General features: G+C 52.7%; 1 protein-coding gene across 3 annotated transcripts; it reads right to left on the bottom strand.

Moving 5' to 3' along the window:
- Nucleotides 1–1,821: 1,821 nt before the first annotated feature.
- Ppp1r13l (protein phosphatase 1 regulatory subunit 13 like) lies at nucleotides 1,822–21,691 on the bottom strand. Of its 3 annotated transcripts, none has more exons than XM_057761668.1 (13): nucleotides 21,549–21,691; nucleotides 11,482–11,558; nucleotides 11,251–11,393; nucleotides 9,788–10,298; nucleotides 9,609–9,707; nucleotides 9,444–9,535; nucleotides 8,520–8,955; nucleotides 7,074–7,534; nucleotides 4,879–5,010; nucleotides 4,658–4,791; nucleotides 4,378–4,544; nucleotides 2,873–3,072; nucleotides 1,822–2,365 (listed from the first exon to the last, which is right to left on the bottom strand). In XM_057761668.1, exons 2-13 carry the CDS (start codon nucleotides 11,534–11,536, stop codon nucleotides 2,327–2,329), a joined length of 2,469 nt encoding a protein of 822 aa, XP_057617651.1. In that variant the 5' UTR covers nucleotides 11,537–11,558; nucleotides 21,549–21,691; the 3' UTR covers nucleotides 1,822–2,326. The 3 variants fall into 3 exon arrangements, with proteins under 3 accessions (XP_057617651.1, XP_057617652.1, XP_057617650.1); XM_057761669.1 differs by lacking the exon at nucleotides 21,549–21,691 and adding an exon at nucleotides 21,378–21,401; XM_057761667.1 differs by lacking the exon at nucleotides 21,549–21,691 and adding an exon at nucleotides 20,087–20,141.
- Nucleotides 21,692–21,870: the final 179 nt, after the last annotated feature.

Below are 21,870 nucleotides of genomic sequence, written 5' to 3'. Positions count from 1 at the left end.
CCCTGGCTGTCCTGATACTCGCTCTGTGGACCCAGCTAACCTCGAACTCAGAGATCCATTAGCTTCTGCCTCCCAAGTCTGGGATTAAAGGTGTGCACCACTGCCACCCGGCACGTTTTCTATCTTTATTGTGTGGGTATGTGTGTGAGGGAAAGCATGTGAAGGCGCATGTGGAGGGAAGAGGAAGCCTGCAGAAGTCAGTTCAGCACTTTCCTTCTCCCTTGTGGAGGACTTGAACTCAGGTCAAAAGGCAAGAGCCATCTTTCGAGCCCCCACCTCCACCCCATCCCACATCCCACCCTCTTTTGACATAGCCTCAATATGTAACTAAGTCTGGCCTGGAGCTCACTGTGTAGCCAAGGCTAGCCTCTGTCTTGTGACTCACCAACATTAGATTCCTGAGGACTGGAATGACAGGTGGACAAGGTCGTCTGTTATTTCTCCGCCCTGGAAAGCTGCTTCACTTATATCCACACCAAGTCGCTCAGACCCCTGTTCAAATGGCACCTCACTTCTTTTCTTTCTTTTTTTTTTTTTTTTTTTTGACACAGGGACTCTACTTAGCTCTGGCTGTCCTGGAACTCACTCTGTAGATTAGACTGGGCTTGAACTCACAGAATCCATTTGCCCCTGCCTCCCTACTGCTGAGATTAAAGATGTGTGCTATAATGCCTGGCTATTTTTCTAACTTTTATTTTAGGTGTATGAGTGTTCTCAGAGGTCAGAAGAAGGAATCAGATCCCCTGGTACAGGAGCTATGGATGGCTATGAGCCACTATAGGGGTGCTGGAAATCAAACCCACGTCCTCTGCAAGAGCAACAATGCTCTCAACCACTGAGCCATCTCTCCAGCCCTATATTCTATTTCTTTTTGAGCTACATGGGTGTGTGCTGTGGCTGTCTGAGAAGAACTTACAGGAAGCTTCTTTCCTTCCACCGTGCAGATCCTGGGACATAAACTCAGAGTTTTGGAAGTGGTAAGTGCATTGACCCACTGAGCCATCTCGTCAGCTTGCAGTTGTCTTTTTTTGTTTTTTTGTTTATTTTAGAGACAGGCTTTCTCCCTAAAGCTTTGGAGTCTGTCCTAGAACTTGCCCTGTAGACCAGGCTGGCTTCAAACTCAGAGAGATCTGCCTGCCTCGGCCTCCCAAGTGCTGGGATTAAAGGCCTGAGCCACCACCGCCCAAGTCCCCAAATGAAACACATCCTTTGCACACACACTGGTGGCAGTCAATGAAGAAACTTGTCTCTTGGTTTGAGATTTCACAGTTCTTTTTTTTTTTTTTTGGTTTTTCGAGACAGGGTTTCTCTGTGGTTTTGGAGCCTGTCCTGGAACTAGCTCTTGTAGACCAGGCTGGCCTCGAACTCACAGAGATCCGCCTACCTCTGCCTCCCGAGTGCTGGGATTAAAGGCGTGCACCACCACCGCCCAGCTGCGGATCACACCTTTAACCTCAGCACTCAGGAGGCAGAGGCAGGCGGATCTCTGTGAGTTCGCGACAGCCTGGTCTACAGAGTGAGTTCCAGGACAGCCAGAGCTACAAAGAGAACCCGTGCCTCAAAAAACTTAAAAAAATAAAATAAAATAACCTGCGTGTGGTTGCATTCATCTTTAGTCCAGGTAGAGTTATACAGTTAGTTTTGTCTCAAAAAATTAACAATAAAACAAAAATATTAGACTTCCGTGTGACACTCTGTGAGAAGTACCTAGCTGAGGTTTGTGGCAAGTTAACAAAAGCTAAGCGGTCCCTCCGGAGCACAGACAGCATTCTTGGAGTCTGAACATAATCAAAATGAAGTTCATGTCTGTGCAAACAACCTTTATTTGTAAAGGAAACAGTTCCCATGTCATTACAAACATAAGCCACATGGGTGTGAAGGCACTTGGTTGGGGAGGTGGGGTGCTGACATCCTGCTAAGGAGCCATGAGCCTCACCCAGGCCCCAAGGCTGCTGGGAGGAATGGGGAAGGGAAGACAGCAATAAAGGGGTGGGTCACCCTGCCAGCGTCAGCTGTGACAGTGCAGTGGCTTGCTGGTAGTTAGGAGGTTCTTTGAACCAGATCTGATTTGGCAAGTGTGCATGTGGGGTCTCCTGCCCACAAAGGTCCTCAGCCCCACCTCACCCCAATGCTAAAGGTGGCTTCCTAATCTTAAGTCTGGGGCTGCCCTTCCTCGAGCGTCTGGAAGAACGAGAACTTCTGGTGCAGGCTGCACCCCTCTGGAGATTAGGGCGAAAGTAAACTCAGCAGTAGCTGGATTAGGAAGGTCCGGGTGGAAGGCAGGCTGGCTTGCACTTTTCTCCTTGACAATCGTCCTTCATTCCTGCTAGATTTTGCTCCTCTGAGACTTCACCCTAGGGAAGAGCTGAAGGGAGGGAGACCATCAGACACCAGGAGCCCAGCCCCATTTATCCCACCCCCAAGAAGGGGGCTGCCATCACACCACCAGTCACACCCCTGGCAAGGAGCAGGAAGACATGCAGGAACATGGATGTGGTTGTCATCGACTTTCCTGAGTGATACTTTACCCATATCATAGCACACCCAATAATGGATTCTTCTAGAGTCCATCACAATGAACTGTGTGTACGTATGTGTGCAGATGTGACAGAGAGACTGGAGAGAGAGAGAGAGAAGAGAGGAGGGGGGGGGAGAGGAGAGAGGGAGGAGAGAGAGAGAGAAGCCTATTTGTAGCTAAGGCTGACCTAAAACTTACTATGTAGCCTAGGCTGGCCTCGAACTCTTAGCAATTCCCCTGCCTCAGCTTCCAAAGTAGTAGGATAACAAGAAATGCCTGGCTCTTTCTCTTTCCTGAGAGCAGCCTGACCAAACCCATTAATAGGAGGCTCCCACTGGGTCCCCTCTGGCTCACCCCAAAGTAGTTGCGTGGCACATAGCCCTCCTGGCCATGTAGCGAAGCCCACCACCAGTCGGTCTCCTCTGGCCCGTCCCTCCGTAGCACGGTGACTGACTCGCCTTCCCGGAAGGACAGCTCATCCCCAAACTCGGCGCTGTAGTCCCAGAGTGCGTACACAACGCCATTGTGCATCAGTCCCATGCTTTGCTCGACGTCTGAAAATACATAAAGTCAGGCTAGGGCCAGGGACACAGCCACACAGGGGCCGGGGCCAGGGCATGACCCCTGCTGTAGCAGAGCTAAGACACCTGGAAAGCTGCCTGCCTCTGCCTGTGGGTGGGGGTGAGGTTGGAATGGGCAGCGTGCCTTCACTCAGAGTCAGCAGCTAGGATCGCTTATGTATGTATTTTATGTAGATGGGGGCTTTGTCTGCATGTACATCTGCACACCAGAAGAGGGCATCAGATCCCACAGAACTGCAGTAACATGGTTGTGAGCCACCAGGGAACTGCCAGTGCGGGGGACTGAACTCAATCCTCTTAACTGCTAAGTGATCTCTCGAGGACCCCCCCCCCCCCCCCGTTCTCTCTAAAGTAGGCAAGGTCAAATGTGTCTCAGGCTCTCAGGCTGACCTTATACTAGGTATATAGGCCAGGATGGCCCTGAACTTCTGGTCTGTCTGGCTCCACCTCCCAAGCCGTGGTATCACAGGTGGGATCCACCACGCCCAGTTTACGCAGTACTGGGGACAGAACCCAAAGCCTCTGTCACGCTAGGCAAGCACTCTACTGGCTGAGCTCCATCCACACACGCCACCACCACCCCCGTTAGAATCTATTACTTTTTTATTTTGTGTGCATTGGCACATCTGTGTGAGAGTGTCAGATCTCGGGGTTACAGACAGCTGTCATTCATCCCACCCCAGCTGGTTTCCAACTACGATCCCCCAGCCTTAGGAACGGGCTTGCGTGCCTGGCCTCTATCTCCACCTCATGCAGTGTTAAATCCTTCTGCTCCATGATCCCTAATGTCAACCTATGACACGATCTGCCTCTCCAGGTGTCCAAGAGAGACTACGGGCAAGCCTCTGGCACGGTCTATCCTGGCTGTTCCCCCTCTGGTCCCCGGAGCGACCTGATGTGAGCTCGGGCACATCTACGAGTGTCCCAGCCTCTAAACAGCTTCCCAGAACAGTTGTCAGCATGTTTGTCTTCATTCTTGAGACAGGGTCCTGCTCTGTAGTCCTGGCTAGCCTGAGCTTGCTATGTAGACCAGGCTAGCCTCCAACTCATAAAGATCTACCTGCCTCTGACTCCCTAGATAGGGGAATACAAGTGTGTGCCAGCACAGCAGCAGGTTGGCATATTTGCTACCTCGACTGCTCGCCCCTCAGGTGGAATCCAGGTGAGTTGTACAATCTGAATGATACAGCTCCCAAGTCTCTACCCACCCATGTGCATCTGCCAGGTGGGTTACGCAGCCCCTAACCCCCCACCCCCACCTCAGGCGCAGCCTCGCACCTGCCAGGTAGGTGGCACAGTCTGCGTAGCCCTCTCGGTAAGGGTCGCACTTTTCTATGGCAGTGGCGCCGTCACTGAGAGTGGTGGCAAAGATGGCCGCACCGTGCTGTACCAAGGCTGTGCAGATGGCAGTGTCGTTGCATGAAGCCGCACAATGCAGCGGTGTCCTGGCGGCAGAGGAATGAGTGAGAGGAAGGTCTCTGTTGGTAGCGCCACCCCACTGCAAGTGCCCATGCCAAAGTCCTGTCTACCTCCCAGCAGGGGCATGTTGAGGACTCACCAGCCATGACTGTCAGGGGAGTTAACATTGGCGCCTGCGGCGATGAGGAAGTCCACAATGGGGTAGTTGGCACCGCAGATGGCGTTGTGCAGAGCGGTGATGCCCTCCTCATTGGGCTGGCTTGGGTCATTCATCTGGGAACAGAAGAGAAGGACTCAGCCCCGCCTGTCACCCTGTGCAATCCTTATACTGTCACGTGGTGGTGGGGGGCAACATCTTACCTCCTTCACCGCCTGCTGTACCACATCCAGCTCCCCAGTCAGTGCTGCGTCCAACAGCAGCACCAGCGGGTTGAGCCGTGCACGCCGGGCCTTGCGCGGGGACCCTACTTTGCGCAGTACTGAGCGCATTTCCTGCAGGACAAAGTGGGGCTTCAGTGATGCCTGCCCACCCACACCTCAGTGGGAGAAACAGACCAGGGGCCGGGTCACCCCAAAGTCAAGAGGATCCACACCTAGGCAGGGAGGTGTGAAGGTACAAGAGCTGGCTATGCCCTTGTCCATCAGTCCTTTACAACTATCAGGTCCTCCTATGACTTTGGAATCCAGAATCCTGAGAGCTTAAAGCAAGTTAGGAAGGCATGGAGTAGGTGGTCTTCACAGCAATTATTCCTATAAGACAGCATAATAGTGTATGTCCACAATTTCAGTACTGGGTGGCTGAGGCAGGAGGACAGCCTAGAGCCAGGTGGTGGTGGCCCACTCCTTTAATCCCTACACTCAGGAGGCAGAGGCAGGCAGATCTCTGTGAGTTCCAGGCCAGCCTGGTCTACAAGAGGTAGTTCCAGGACAGGCTCCAAAGCTACAGAAAAACAAAAAAACCAACCAACCAAACAAAAAAAAAACCCACAAAAAACACAAAGAGAGTTCCGGGACAGTTAAGGCTATACAGAGAAACTCTGTCTTGAAAAAAAAGAAGAAGAAAAAAAAGAATATCTTCAAAGAAACAAAAAACCCACAAAAGCACTGTGATGGTTAATTTTGATTGACAACTTAATGGGATTTAGAATTCACCACTGGTTTAGAGCACCGGCACTTGCAGAGGACCCAGGTTCAAGTCCCAACACCGACATGCTGGCTCCCAACCACCTATAACTTCAGTTTAATGGGATCTGAAATCCTCCCCCTTCTGGCCTCTGCACACACATGGTGCACAGACACAAATGCAGACAAAACATACATACACATGAAAATAAATAAATAAGTCATGCCATGGGGGCACACGCTTTTAATCAGAGCACTCAGGAGGCAGATGTCTATGAGTTCGATGCCAACCTGGTCTAACATAGTAAGTAGGACAGCCAGAGCTATTAAACAGAGAAACCTTATCTCGAAAAACCAAAAAGTAAATAGATAAAAATAACAACGTAAAATAACCATGGAAAGAAATCTCTGGCTAGATCTGCAAGGGAGTGTCTAGATTGGGTTAATTAAAGTGGGCCCACCTGGATTGGTGCCACCATGCCACGGGTAAGGGTGCTAGACCGAATGAAAAGGAGAGGAAGCCGAAACACCAGCATTTATCTGCTTCTTGACGGTGGAGCCGCCTCCCATTCCTGCTGCTATACCTGCCCTGCCACGATGGACTGCACCCTCAAACTGAGCCAAAGATATCTTTCCTTGATTTGCTATTGCTAATAATATTGCAAATTGATTAGCAATTGCCATTAGTAATTGAATTGCCAATCAATAAGAGATGGGACAAACACACACAATGACAACAAACAAAACGGAGTAGCATGAACAAATTCCTGGGTCGTGTTCACGATGGGAGGGTCAAGGTCACATCCCAGACAGCAGTCTCTCCTCACGGCAAACTGATGGGGGGTGGGAACTGCTGTTCTCAGCCCACTTCACAGACACAGAGTGGCTGTGTCTGGTCCCAGGACATACAGCTGAATAAATGGGGACAGGAGGAAAACTCTATAGCTGGTGCATATAAACACTGAAGACCAAAGTCTTGGGGACCAGAGACTCTCTCTTCACAAGGAGACAGAATACGCAGGCACCATAGACTGGTCTCCAGGTCTCAGATAAACCCATTGTCACACGGAAAACTCAAATCAACTGCAGGTATAAAATTAAGATTCACGAAGGAATGCTAGGCATAGGCATAGGCAAATGAAACCAAGGTGTCAGCCAGGTCATCCCTCCATCCATCCAGTCTCTCCCTTTTCCCCTGCACCCAGCCAGCCCTGTCTACACAAAAGACTACATTTCCCAGGTTCCTTTGCAGCACGGTGGGTGCCATCTTGGGTCATGAAGCCAGGGTCATCTCCATAGACAGTGGTGTAACCGAGGCGACAGGGTTCTGGGTGCAACACTAGGTCTCATTTAAACCACTATACGGTGAAGACTTTCCTTTAGACAGCCGTATCAGAGGTGAACACATACTGTCGTCTCCTTCTGTGACTTACCACGCTCTGAGGCTGCTCTGGAAGACTGCTCTGGGGTGGTGCAGGGGGTGGGACGGGAGCTGGTGGGGCAGGAGCAGGGGGCCCTGCCCTGGCTTCGGATCCCTCTGTGATTGTGCCCAGCTCCGGCTCGGGCCCGCCAGGCCCTGGGCCGCCGTGCCGATGAAAGAGTCTATTGATGATCAGTTGGTACTGTTTCTTGTGGGTGGGGGGCAGGGCTACGGCAGGGCTCTGCTCCATGGAGCCTCTGCGCTTCAGGGGCCGAGGAATCTCTGCCAGAACGCGGGCCACCTCCTCCAGCTCAGGCACGGTCTGTGCTTCGGGTGGCAATGCTGGCTGCAGCCTGGTAGGGCTGAGAGGCCGAGTGACGGTGCCTTCATCTGTGTCGCCGGCCTCCAGCACGGGAGCCAGTAGCCCCTCTAGCTCCGGCTCTGGCTCCAGCTCGGCAGGGCACTTGAGGAGGCCTAGCGAGAACAAGAGCCCCATCAGAGGAAGAGTAATTAGGAGTCTCCCAAAACCTACAACTTAGAGGGTGCAACCAGCTCCTGTGCTGTGTGACCTCAGGGCAGTTACTTGCCCTCTCTAGACTACACTTTGCCTGGGCTGTACATGATATATAATGTTATGGTAGGTTCCATTTACTGAGCATTTATTTTTTTATGGTGCTGAGCAGTGAACCCAGGGCACATGATAAGCATTCCACCCACAGAGCTACATCCCCATCACCCTTCTCCGTCATGGAGAAGATCAGTGACATCTCCATTTTACAAAAAGAAATCTGAGGCTCAGAGAGGGAAAGCCACTTGTCCACAGTCCCACAGCTAGTTGTCTCTGGAATCTGCATTCCTACCATCAACAATAAACTCGGTTTTCTAGGTTCCTAAGAATTTCACTCCCTAACATCTCACGCAGAAAATTCCAGAGTAGAAGCCTGGTGTTCAAGGGCCTCTTTTTTACTGGTCTTTGTCCATCATCCCAATGGCCCCCACAATCCTACAAGGTAAACATTGGTACGCTCTTTTCACAAGTGGAAAAAACAGGTGCAGAGAGGTAGAGCGAGTTATCCTGAGTCACACAGCAAGTCAGCAGTTCGGAGAGGCTCAAGCTCAACCCCTCTGGCACTGAAGGAGACGGTGGGCAATGTGCACTTTCTATGCATTGCCTTATTTTCAAGACCTGGTATGGTGTTAGTGCCATGTCCCAAAAGATAGGATTGTACTGGGATTCAGCGTTTATACTCAGGGAACGCAGGACTCTGAGAGGCTAAAGCACAAGTCCTAACCCTCCCAGGGCTCTGCTCAACCCCTCTGTAACCCTGGCACTGTGTACATTCCCATGGTTATCTGGGCCGGCTCTCTGTGGGCTCAGTGTCTGGACTCGGGCTTGGCTGCAGCTGCGCAGCTGCTCTGGTCCCCAGCGTTTGTGCCGGAACCCTCTCGGCCGACTCACCTTCGTTCACGGGAGGCCAAGTCTGTTGAGGCGCTGGAGTCTGAGGCTGGGCCTGGGCCTGGGGCTGGGGGGGCATCTGAGGTTGGGCCTGGGTGGGTGGCTGTGGGGGTGGCTGAGGAGGCAACTTAGGTGGGGGAGCTCGGGAGAAGATGGGGGATCCCGGGAGCACAGCCCTGCTGGCTCCATGTTCCCAGAAAGCATTCTGGAGCTTAAAGATCATGCTGAGGGGTATGGGGCGCTGGCGCAGGGCGTTGCGGGGCTGGGGGCTGGAGGGGGGCATGGGGATGCGGCTGACGGGCTGCCAGCTGCGGGGCAAAGTGCCTGAGGGTCCTGCTGAGCCCATAGAGCGGCGGTAACTGCCGAGGTCAGAACGCCTGTCGGTGGCCAGAGGGGACACCTTGTAATTGCGTGGCAATGTTGCACTGGTGAGGTTGTCCTGGGGCAGGGGGAGAGAAAGGGAAGATGAGGGAAGGTGAGAGAAAGGAACTTAAGACAGGTAAGGACAAGGGGGTGAGGGGAAGGGTAGAACCTGTGTGTGATAGCCCACACCAGTAATCCCAGCAGGAGAGGCTGAAGCAGGAGGACTACCCCAGTGAGGGTTGGCTCAGTGGTAGAGCCCCTGCCTAGACTCCCTCAGTGAGGGGCTGGGGTGTGGCTCAGTGGTAGAGCCCCTGCCTAGAATCCCCCAGTGAGGGGCTGGGGTGTGGCTCAGTGGTAGAGCCCCTGCCTAGAATCCCCAGTGAGGGGCTGGGATGTGGCTTAGTGCTATGCACTCACCTAGAATGAGAATGAACTAGGTCCTAGATTTAATCCTCAGACTCCTACCATAAAGAGCATGAGGAAAGGCGCACACACACACACACACACACACACACACACCCTGGACCCTCCACCTTCACCCCCTGCTGCCCACCTGCACCTCACCTTGCCACTGCCCCCCAGCCCGTCCAGGCTGCTCTCTCTCCAGGGTAAGAGCTGCAAACCGGGGGAGGCAGGTCGTGTGAAAACATCCAGCCCTGCAAAACACACATCGTTAGGATGGACTTCAGACTCCTGTAGTCCAGGTGTCCCCTATCATTCGTCACTCACGTTCATAGCTTGCTGTCTGAGAAGACTTTTTCTCATAAGCTACGTCCAAATCAGACTCGTTCCAGGCTTTCGGGGGCCTCCGGCGCAGCGTCAGGTCGTCTGGGGAAAGAGGTGCGTGAGTGAGGGTGTAAGCATAGGCTAGACCCGGCCAACCTCCCCAAGAGTGGGTCCCCGTGCACCTTGTGCGCGAAGCGGTGGGGCGAAGGCACTACCACCCGCGCCCAACAGGGGGCTCCCGAACGCGGCCGGTGAGTCATAGCCAGCAGTGGTTGGACGTGGGGAAGGTCCGCGCTCCGGGAAGAAGGCTTGGGGTCCCTCAGCTAGAGGGCTGCCCCGGGGGGACCCTGCGCGACCCAGATAGTCGAAGGGCGTCGAGGGACCCGGCTGGCGTAGCGAGCTAGCTCCAGGCCGCGGAGACGGCGCCCGGCCATGGGGACTGGCAGCCCCGTCAAAGGCACGGGGTCTGGGTGATGGCGCACGCTCCAAGCTACTGTAGGCATCGGGCTGCAGGTAGATGGGGGTACGTGGGGAGGACGGCCGGCCTTTGGGGGACAGAGGGCTGTAGGGGTGCAGGGACGGGGCACTCTCCGAGCGTCCAAAACGGGTCTCTGTGCTATCCGTGGATGTCTTCTGCGGGGACCCTCTGCTGCCAAAATGCTCTGGGACAGGGCTGGTGCTGTACCGGGATATCTGTGGGTAAGTCGGCATGGAAGAGTCAGAGGAGACAATAGGGGGCAAAAGGGGAAGATCAGCGTAGATAATGGAAAGTCAATGTGGAGACGTCAGAGTAGGCCTGCTGATTGCACGTGCGGAGTGTGGGCAAAGCCTGGGCGCGAGAGACTCTAGCTTGTTACTGGTTCTTTTATATGATTTAAGAAAAGGCCTTTTGCTGCATGTAAGCTTTCCCTCTTTTTTTTCCCACGTTAATCCCAGCAAAGGTAAGTGGGAGTTCGAGGCCAGCCTGATCTCTAGAGAATTCCAAGACAACCTGGGTTGTTACACAGAAAAATCCTGTCTGGAGCGTGGGGGGAGTTTAACCTGGCTTGATGGTGCATACCTTTAATCCATGCACTCAGGAGGCAGAAGGGCAGAAGCAGGCAAATCTCTGCGAGTTTGAGGCCAGCCTGGGTTGTTGCACAGAGAAACCCTGACGGGGGTTACATACTGAGACCCTATCTTAGAAAATAAATTAATGTAAAATTGCCTTTTTAACAGGGTCTCACAAAGCTCAGGCTACCTGAGGGTCTCCATGTAGCCAAGCGTGGCTGTGAATCCCTTATTCTCCTGCCTCTACCTCTCCAATGTAACAGGTGTGTACCACAAGCCCTGAATTTATATGGTACAGGAGATGGAACCCAGACCTCCATTCATGCCTGGCAAGCATTCTACCCACTTAGCCAGCCTCTGTGTAGCCCAGGCTGGCCTTGAACTCACTGTGAAGGAGTGAGGCTGGCATTGAATTGATCCTTCCGCCTTAGTTGCCTTTAGAGCAAGGAAGAGCCTACTCTCTATGCCTACATGCCCCTCTCTTCTAGATGGCCTTGCAGAGCTCACACCTACACAACCTTGGAAACTCAAGCCTCCCCTAGGGCATGGAGAGAAGCTGGCTTTGGGGGGTCAGGGCGGAGGTCACCAAGCTCACCCTAGGGGGGACTCCAGCCTGTGGGCCAGGAGGCGCTGGCGAGTCTGACCACCAAGACTCTAACTGCTTGGTCAATTCATCCACTTTGGCGGCCGCGGTGTCCAACTCCATCTGTTTCAGGTCCATGTGCTTCATGGCCAGCGCTGGGTGTGGGAGTGAAGGTCAGGACCACGCCCTCTACACCCTGTCCCCTTTCCGGGCCCTGCCCATCCGCCCCTGCCCCCAGCTCACACTGGAAGTTCAGATCCAGAAGATCACTCGCATTCTGGAAGGCTTCGCTGTCCATGGTGCCGGCCGGAGCAAGGTGCCTGCCCGGGTGGAGAACTTGCTCAGACCCTCAGGCCACGCCCCTCCAGGCCCAAACCCAAGGAAGGCGCGCAGGGTGGGGAGAGGGGGTTTCTACAGTCATTAAGGTTCCAAAATGCCAATTCCTTCAAAAACCCTGTCCATGTCCACTATCTACCTAGAAGTCTTAAGGCCATTCTAGAAAGTTGGAGACAAAGAATCTCTCCGTCACCCTTCATAGGGTATTGAACTGAGGCTAAAATAATTGTTACTTTAATGAATGTCTACTAGGGACCAGGAGACACCACCAGACATTTTGTTGTTGATTTTTTTGTTTTGTTTTGTTTATTGCTGTAATGAGGATTAAAGACAATGCCACATACATGTCAGATAGGGGCTCTACCACACCCCCAACCCCTCACTGGGGAAGTCTAGGCAGGGGCTCTACCACTGAGCCACACCCCAGCCCCTCACTTGGGGGAGTCTAGGCAGGGGCTCTACCACTGAGTTACTCCTCCATCCATCCTTTTACTTTCCACGTTGACATAGGGTTTTGTTGTTGTTGTTTTGGTTTTTCTGGATAGGTTTTCTCTGTGTAGCTTTGGTTGGTGCCTGTCCTGGAACTCACTCTCTCTGTAGATTAAAGGCATGAGCCACCACCACCTGGCCTTTTTTTTTTTTTTTTTTTTTAAATATTTATTTATTATGTATACAATATTCTGTCTGTGAGTATGCCTGAAGGCCAGAAGAGGGCGCCAGACCTCTTTACAGATGGTTGTGAGCCACCATGTGGTTGCTGGGAATTGAACTCAGGACCTTTGGAAGAGCAGGCAATGCTCTTAACCACTGAGCCATCTCTCCAGCCCCCACCTGGCCTTTTTAAAAAAAAAAATATTTACTTATTATGTATACAACATTCTACCTTCATGTATGTCTGCAGGCCAGAAGAGGGCATCAGATCCCATTATTGATGGTTGTGAGCCACCATGTGGTTGCTGGGAATTGAACTCTGGAAGAGCAGTCAATGCTCTTAACCTCTGAGCCATCTTTACAGTCTGTGTTTTTTTGTTTTTTTGTTTTGGTTTTTCAAGACAGGGTTTCTCTGTAGCTTCGGAGCCTGTCCTGGAACAAGCTCTTTTTTTTTTTTTTTTTTTTTTTGGTTTTTTGAGACAGGGTTTCTCTGTGGCTTTGGAGCCTGTCCTGGAACTAGCTCTTGTAGACCAGGCTGGTCTCGAACTCACAGAGATTCACCTGCCTCTGCCTTCCAAGTGCTGGGATTAAAAGCGTGCGCCACCACCGCCCGGCTGGAACTAGCTCTTGTAGACCAGGCTGGCCTCGAACTCACAGAGATCCACCTGTCTCTGCCTCCCAAGTGCTGGGATTAAAGGCGCGCACCACCACTGCCCGGCGACACAAGGTCTTTTTAAGGATTTAGGGTGACCTGAAAAATTTATGTACCTAAAACTACGGAGGCTTCAAGATCCTTGGTCTGCCTTGACCTCCAAGACTCTTGATTTGTAGGTCTGTACCTGTACACTGTTTGCCGTGTGGTTTTACTTGTGTTTTTAGATTATTTATTCTATGTGTATGAGCATCTGCACAGCTGCATGCTTGGTGCCATGGTGATCAGAAGAGGATGCCAGATTCCCTAGAACTGTAGCTACACACAGTTGTGGGCCACCTCTCCAGCTTGTTTTCATTGTTGCTCTTTGGGACAGGCTAGTCTGAAATTGGTATGTAGGTTAGAAGTACCTCAAACTTCTGCTCCTCCGGCCTGAGTGCTGAGATTATATATAGGCTTGGAGCACCAAGTGGGTTTGTGGTGCTGGGAATGGACCCAGGGCGTCATACATGCTACGAATGCAGGCCACCAACCGAGCCACAGCCCTAGCCCCACTCTTCCCTTTAAACAACAGCTATGAGCCAGGCAGGTGCCTTCCTGTAATGTCAGCTCTCAGGAGGCAGTCGTAAAGGGTTTCTAGTTTCAGACTAACCTAGGCTAGAATGTACTCAGTCTAGCCTGGGCTACAGAGTGAATTCCTGCCAGGCAGTGGTGACACACGTCTTTAATCTCAGCACTTGGGAGGCAAAGGCAGGAGGATCTCTGTGAGTTCAATTCTCAGCACCCTCATGGCAGCTCACAACCATCTGTGACTGCAGTTCCAGAGGACCCAACACCTTCTTCTGGCCTCCACAGGCATCAGGCACACATGCCTGATGTGTGCACACATCATGTATGTAAAACATGCGTGTGGTGCACAGATATACATGAATGTAAAACACTCATATACATAAAACAAAACAAATCTTAAAAAACAACCACACATAAAGTGGATGGTGGTAGTGGAGGGCACTGACCCACGGCTTTCATGTGTAGGGACACACCAACACACGATACATAGTGACATACTCCACAGTGACATACTCCACACACGATACACAGTGACATATTCCAACATGCAACACGGTGACATACTTCAATACACAATACAAAATGACATACTCCATACACATGATACATGGTGACATATTCCAACACACGATACACAGTGACACATTCCAACATACGAGACACAGTGACATATTCCAGACACAGAAATACACAGAGAGGGAAACACACAATACGCACCGCACACACACACACACACACACACACACACACAAAACCTTACTAATAAGCAAAGAAAATACAATTCAGACAGGTTGGAGTCAAGTGCTCACACGTCTGTGGTGACCCCTCCCTCCCAGCGCTTGGGAGGTGCAGGCAAGAGGATTAAAACTCATTCTTGGGCCGGGCGGTGGTGGTGCACGCCTTTAATCCCAGCACTTGGGAGGCAGAGGCAGGTGGATCTCTGTGAGTTCGAGACCAGCCTGGTCTACAAGAGCTAGTTCCAGGACAGGCTCCAAAACCACAGAGAAACCCTGTCTCGAAAAAACAAAAAAACAAAAAAAAAACAAACAAAAAAAGACTCATTCTTGGCTACTCAGCAAGTTGGAGGTTAGTCTAGACAATAAGAGACCCTGTCCCAAAAAACAAAGAGAAAAAGGAAGAAATAAAATGAAAGAAAAGAAAGAAGCCTGGAGTGGGATTGTTCAGTAGCCTTGGGCACTTCTGACTTTCACAGAGCCCCAGTTCAGTTCCCAGCACCCATGTAGGGCGGCTCACAGCTGCCTGGAACTCCAGCGCCAAGAGATCCAACACCTCTCCAGCCCCAGAGGGCACGTGCACTCATAGTAACATACATACACATACTTTTTATTTTTTTTTTTGAAGACGTATTTATTTATTATGTATATAATGTTCTGTCTGCATGGATGCCTGCAGGCCAGAAGAGGGCACCAGATCTTATTTATGGTGATTGTGAGCCACCATGTGGTTGCTGGGATTGAACTCCCAAGCTCTGGAAGAGCAGCCAGGGAACGTAACCTCTGAGCCATGTCTCCAGCCCCCACATACACATACTTAAAAATAAAGTTAATCATCCAGGTGGTGGTGGCACACGCCTTCAATTCCAGCACTCAGGAGGCGGAGGTAGGTGGATCTCTTGAGTTTGAGGCTGGCCAGGAAGACATTACTGCTGTCAACAAGAGGCCCTGTTCACTCTGACCCATTGTTAAGGGGGGGGCGGAGTAGTCAGGGCCAGAGATGCAGCCTTGGTCACCAGCCAGTAGGAGGAAGCTAGGCTGGGAACCGGTTACACCAGCCATCTTTATCCCCATGGCAGCCGCCACGCCCGCCAGCTCTGTCAACTTTTTAGCTTTGGCGGTAAAGGTGTAGGCCGTGGGGCCAGCTCGGACACGTTGACACCAGCCTGTCTGGGAAGCCACAAGGAACAGAACTTGTTGGGGTTGGTGGCTCGTCTGAGCATGCGTGACCTTGAGTCCTCTCCCCTCCTAGGGCAGGAGACTCCCCGGACTCTGCCTGAGACTCCCCATGAGGCAGGAGGATGTAAACTAAGTTCCCCCAAAGGCCCTTCTGATCTCAAAGAGGGCTCCACTCTGAAACCTGGTTCCAGACTGTGCAGGAACTTTATTAATGGGTCCTCTTGCCTCTCTGTGGCGGGAGCTATGGACACGCATCACCATACCCAGTAAGGACTCTGAGATGGTGAAGATCTACAAAGATGGACCTGAAAGCTTAGGTGTCTACTGAAAGAAACGTCAGAACTGGAAAGGGATCTAGCTTAATGGTAGAGCCCCTGCTTAGAATCCCCCAGTGAGGGGCTGGGGTGTGGCCCAGTGGTAGAGCCCCTGCCTAGAGTCCCCCAGTGAGGGGCTGGGGTGTGGCCCAGTGGTAGAGCCCCTGCCTAGAGTCCCCCAGTGAGGGGCTGGGGTGTGGCTCAATAATGGAGCTCTGTCTATTTTTTTTTTTTTATAGGAGACTGGGTATCATAGTATACAACTTTAATACCACACTCAGAGGGAAACATATCACATTGAGTTTGAGGCCCATCAGGAGTACACAACAAGTTCCAGGTCAGCCAGGACACACACAACCCCACCATTTTTTTTTTTTTGAAAGGCAGGCTTTCTCAGTGAAAATCTTTTTTTAATTTTTATTATTAATTGTGCTTCAGCATCAGATCCCATTATAGATGGTTGTGAACCATCATATGGGTGCTGGAAATTGAACTCAGGACTTCTGGAAGAGCAGTCAGTGCTCTTAACCACTGAGCCATCATTCCAGCCCCTGCTTTGTCTATTGTTATTGAGTCCCTAAATTCAATCTCTAGTAGAAAAATGGGCTCCAAGTCCCAGAGTCTATCTCTTTCTAGTCTACCTCTATCCTACGCTAGAATTCTTTCACTTGTTCTGCCCACAATTTCTAGTTTCTGCCGCACTTTCTGACGATCCCAGAACTGCGCTCTCCTGGAGTCTGTCACAAGCCAGAAACCAGAGGCGAGGATGTGAACTCTGGAGCGCCCAACAAGAGTACATCGGCTGCTGAACTTGTAAAACAAAGATAAATAGGTTACCATAGGTTACCTCGCTGGACCAGTGCAAAGATCTGTCTCAACAAAAGATACAAGAGGAAATCAGAGATGTGAGAATCCCGGCCTCAGAAAGCAGAGTATAGTCGGGCCTGGCCACACACCTGTAATCCCAGCTTACTTGGGAGGCTGAGCCAAAACGAGGGAGAGTTCAAGGCCTGATTGGACAGCAGAGTCCATTGAAGGGGTCAGCCTGGGCAAGCCTGTCTCAAAATAAAAGTTTAAATAAAGGGCCGGGCATGGTGGCACATGCCTGCAATGCCAGCTTTCAAAGGCAGAGGCCTGAAGATAGCCAGGCTTGTTTACATCTCATGCTCCAGGCTGGAGAGATGGCTCTGCCATTTAGAGTGTGGAGGACCAGTTCCAGCTGCGGCCTCTGCCTCTGAAGGTGTCAGCCCTGTGTGTGCACAGAGGACTGAGAACAGCTCAGCAGGTAAGAGCCTGTTCTTCCAGAGGACAAGAATTCCTCCATTCCCAGTACCCGACAGGAAGATCTTTTGGCAAATGTACCACTATCAAACTGGGTTCTGAGAGCAGGGCTGTTCCCAGTGCAGGTATGGGTGGTAGAAACACCTTGACCGTCAGGGGGCGCGCGTTCTCCGCGAGCGCAAAGGTTGAGCTCAGGCCTGGGGAATGCGAGGCGGGCCTGGGCAGGTGCACAGCTCCAAGCCAGGGAGCTGGGCGGGCCAGGCGAGGCAGAGCCTCTGTTCCCATGCTCCTGTTCCTGCCCTCCACCCTCAGGTCTTCTTCCGTGGGCTGCCCTCCAACTCTAGCTCCCCCTTCAACTGGCTCCCAGCTCTGCTCCACCCTTAGGTTCCTTGCCCGCCTTCTCTGTACCGCAGCCAGATGCTCAGAGGCGAAGGATCCTATTGGGCTTCCTGGAACAGTCAGTGGGATCCAGGTCAGGGCCTTGGGATGGGTTGGGAACACCCAAAGCGTAATCCTTCACTCTACCTGGGTCAGCCATGCCTCTGTGGGATGGGCTAGGGGCTTCTCCTAGCCAAGTCTTTGCCTTCAGCTGGTCACCACAGCAGTTTCTCTGTCCCGCAGTTTCTCATGTATACTGTGTGTGTAGGGGATTAATGCCTTCACCCAGATGAGGTGTGAGGTTCGGGGGAACTAAATTATGCAGTGTTTACAAGTGCAGTGTAAGAACTGAATGTCTCACATCATGACTGCTATTTCACCAGCCTTCCTCTATGGTCCTCTAGGGTAGCACAGATAAGTGTCTGCAACCCTAGCACCTGCGACCCTGAGGCAGGAGAATCTCCAGTTCAAGGCCACCCTGGCGACTTAAGTGACGCTGTCTCAAACAAGAGCTGAGCTTCAGCTCCCAGCAACAGGGCGCTTATGTAGCCTGCACGTACGTGGCTTGGGTTCAGTCCCTGAGGCCAGGGGGATCAATCGCACATGGGCAGGCTCTGAGCCAGGGACAAAAGCCCAGGCGCCATAGATTCTCCCAGAGAGTCTTTTGTGAGAGCTCTTGGTCGGTTGACTTGTCTGGACCTACGTAGACCAGGTTGACCTGGCACTCAAGAGAGCTGCCTGCCTTTGCCTCCCTGTGCTGGGATTAAGAAGCATGTTCGCCATGCCCCACAGCGGTTGTTTGGGTTTCCTAACAGTGCCTCGTGTAGTCCATGCTGTGCTTTTTGTTTGTTTTTTGTTTTTCTAGACAAGGTTTCTTAGTGTAGTCTGAGCTACCCTGGAATTCACTCTGTAGACCAGGCTAGCTTTGAACCCAAAGATCTGCCTGCCTTTGCCCCCACCCAAGTGTTGGGATTAAAGGTGTGTGTCACCACCACCTGGCACCCATGCTATACTTAAACTTCCAATCCTCTTGCCCCCACCTCTCCAGCACTAGAAATACCGACATGAAACTTGACAGTCTGCTTTATTCAGTTCTGGGGAATGAACCCCCGGGATTCCTGCATGCTAGACAAGCATTCTACCCTCTGAGCCCACGTGCCTCTGAGCCCCTTCTTTCTGAGATCCTAAGAGCCCTGGGTTCTGTTGCCAGTGGTCTCAACTGCCTGAGCTTTTGGACCACAGAACCCCAAATTTCCCACCTGCCACAGTGATTATCTTCAGGAACGCAAGACTACTGCAGGGTGAGAATCCTGGAAGATTTCAGACAGAAACTGGCAAGATTCCAGGGTGTGGGTGGTGTCTGTTTGCCAGCCTCAGTTTCCCCATTGCTAGGGAGGAGTCCTCCCTGGGGTCAACAAACTCCACTGAAGGTGGAACTCGCTGTTCCTACCTTTGGGTGATTGCCAAACGCCTCTGTGGACGTGGAGATCCATCCTGACCTGGACCTGGCAGGACAGTCTGTGTTGGCAGCTGTGGCTATTTTTTTTTCCTTTCATTTCAGGTTGTCACTAGTGTTCTTGCAGTATTAACCGCACCCTCCTTCAGGTCCTTGTCCCTCCCACCCCCACTAGCTTCTTAATCCCCAACATAAGGGCCCAGAGGTGGAGAGACAGAGCGAAAAGCCTTCCTGTTCCTGCCCTCTCTCAGGCTCAAGGGCAGACACCTCCAGAATTAGCCTCTATCCCTCCCTTATCTCCCACAATACCTCAGGTCAGACAGATGGAAGTGGAGGTGACATTTCTCACCTCTGGGTCAGTGCAAGGAACCCCACCACGGAAAGAAGACTAATTAGAAAAATCTGGTGAGAGTGAAGGAATTCTCACAGACAGCTGTCACAAGAGCGAAGGCGACGTATGGCTCACCAGCCTCAGTTTACCCTTTTCATTCTGTGTAAATGCAGCAGTACACAAGCCTCCGGGATTCTGCCCCGCAGTCCTGCTATTCTGGCCTGGGCTCTACAGTGACCTCAGCAAACCCCAGTTATTTCCCACCCCAATGGGGCAAACAAGAGGTACGACCCCATCTCCGCTAGGGGGTGCCCTTGGTCAGATGTGCCCCCTCTGGTTAGGCAGGTCTGACGCCCCGGTTAATGACATGTTGGGGTTGGCTCAGCGGCACAGAAGAGGTTGGAGAGCTGCCCCGATTTCTCATCCCCTGCCCCCATCCCAAAACCAGAAGTGGGGTGTAGCGCCAGGACATAGCTTTCTGAGGGACCCATGACCCCACCCTCGTGTCTGTCCCACTCTTTCCAAAGACCAGGATCCACTATCCCAGGGCCACGAATTTGATGCAAAGACCTAGAGTGGCTCGGTGTTGAAGGCTGCTGGAGGGCGACCGGGTACCCAACCATTCCAGAACGACCTAACCTCCCACATCCATCCAAAAGTCAGAGATACGAGACTCACAATATTCCTCCGAGACACCTCCAAGAGACCCCAGTTAAAGTATCCAAGAATTCCAGTTCCAATGGCTCCCCGGGACCAAACGCTCCGAGTACTATTAAGATCTCAGTCGTCCAAGCCCTCATCCATCTACCCAGTAAAGCCGGCACCCCAGTTCTCACTTTATAGGGACCCAGGCGTGAGTGTCCCACAATTTGCCCTGGGACCTAAGGTTCGAGGTCCCACCAAATCCTCCCAGGGACGCGGTGTCAGGTTCTGGGATGGCTAGACCCCAGGTGGGGTGGAACTCACGCGTCCGGGGCAGATCCTGGCACCAGGGGGTTTTTCCTCGGGCTCCGGCTCCGGCTCCGGCTCCAGCGGCGGGGAGCGGAGGACGGGGCGGGGCAGTCGCAGGGAACAGGTTAGACGACGGGACTCTGACTGGAGGAAGGCGTGTCCCACAGGGGAGGGAGAGCTGCGATCGCCTCAAGCACCTTGGGATTTGTAGTCCCGGAGGGGCGGGGCGCAACCGGGGACATTTCCATTTGGAATCAGGCGCGATCCATTTCACAGACAGCAAGAACAAGGACCAGAAGTTCGAGGGCGCCCTGGACGGTGACATGCACAGGAGTCCAGACCTCCACTTCACTATGGGTGCAGGGGAAGAACTCCTGAGCCCATCCCCACACCTCTAGTCTCAGTTTCCCAGGAGGGGAGAAATTTACACGACCCAATACTGCTGCGAGAAAAGGACCCACCTTAATCAGGACTCGGAGCCCCGGCTTACCTGTCTAAATGAAATAAAAATAAGGGGCCTTTTATCATAGCACTCGGGAGTTAGAATCAGGGGCATCTCTGCAAGTTCGAGACCATCCTGGGCCACATAATGACACCACGCCTCAAAAACAAAACAACGCAACACAAAAACCCGCCTTGGTGCTTTACTGGAGAGTCTAGCAACAGGCTGGACTACAATCCCCAGCAGCACTCCTGGGCGAAGTCCCCCACTAGCCACCCGCGGGTTCTCTGGGAATTGGAGTCTTGGAGCCCTCAAAAGACGAGCCCGAGTTTCTAGCCCACGAACGAGGGGGGGGGGGGGGGCACATAGTCTGGTGATCCCTGGCGGAGGAACTCTTCCCTGTGCCCTTGGCCTCCTCTGAGTTCTCGAAAGCCGCAGGATAAGGGGCAGCATCACAGTTCTGGAGGAGTCTCCCAAACCTCCGCGGAGGGGCGGGACGCGACGCTGACACACCGGCCAGGAATGCAGTCGGGTCACCCTGTCTCGCCGCGGTCCCGCGGCTCCACCCGCCGCCCCACGCGCTGCAGTACTGCTGGGAAGGGGCGTGGGCGCGTCCCCCAAATCCCGCGTCCACGTGCAGCTGTTTACTTGGGCCGCGGGGCAGGGAGGGGTCGGCCAGCTGCACTTCTACCTCCCTCGGAGAGATGGGGAATATCTCCCGCTCAGGACCCTAAGTCTACGAAGGCATATACGAGTTTCACACGACCCACTACCCCTCACTCCGTTTGGAGCCACGCTCCGCGCTTTGGGGTCCGAGACTCCTCCCCTGATCCAAGGACTCCTCCCCCTCGGTTTCCCGCTTACGCCAGACTCCAGAAACTCCGCCTCTCGTTGGTACTTTAAATCCTCTGAGTGCCCGCTCTTTTCTATTTTCCGATCTCGTCCACTCACGCCTTCCTCTCTTTCGCCACATCAGAGACTTCCCAAGACACACTCTAGCTTTGAAAGCACAACCCTGCCAATCAGAATTCTCACCTGGCTCTTACAGGAATGTCTGCACAATCGGCCTTCTGTCTCTTTAAGACCGTGGGCGGGCTGGGGTCACTGCCTCATTAAGACAGTGTTGGAAGAAACCACATGAGCAAAGTTGGCGGGGCGGACCCTCCGAGATCCGACCAGGCTTGCAGTCCCGACAAACAGGGAAGTGATTTCCCCGGAGGTAGATCGTTGAAAAATTAGTCATTCCTTCGCTGAGTACTGTTCAAAAGCGGGGATCGGCCCGGTTCCGTAAATAGAGTGACAGCGGCCCGGCCACGCCCCCATTCTCGCACGCGACTTGGACGCTTCCGGGTGCGAC

The sequence above is a fragment of the Chionomys nivalis genome, chromosome 2, assembly GCF_950005125.1.
Source record: "Chionomys nivalis chromosome 2, mChiNiv1.1, whole genome shotgun sequence".
NCBI classification, from domain to species: domain Eukaryota; kingdom Metazoa; phylum Chordata; class Mammalia; order Rodentia; family Cricetidae; genus Chionomys; species Chionomys nivalis.
Note: the sequence above shows the minus strand (reverse complement) of the source record. Positions and strands in the feature narration are given on the sequence as shown.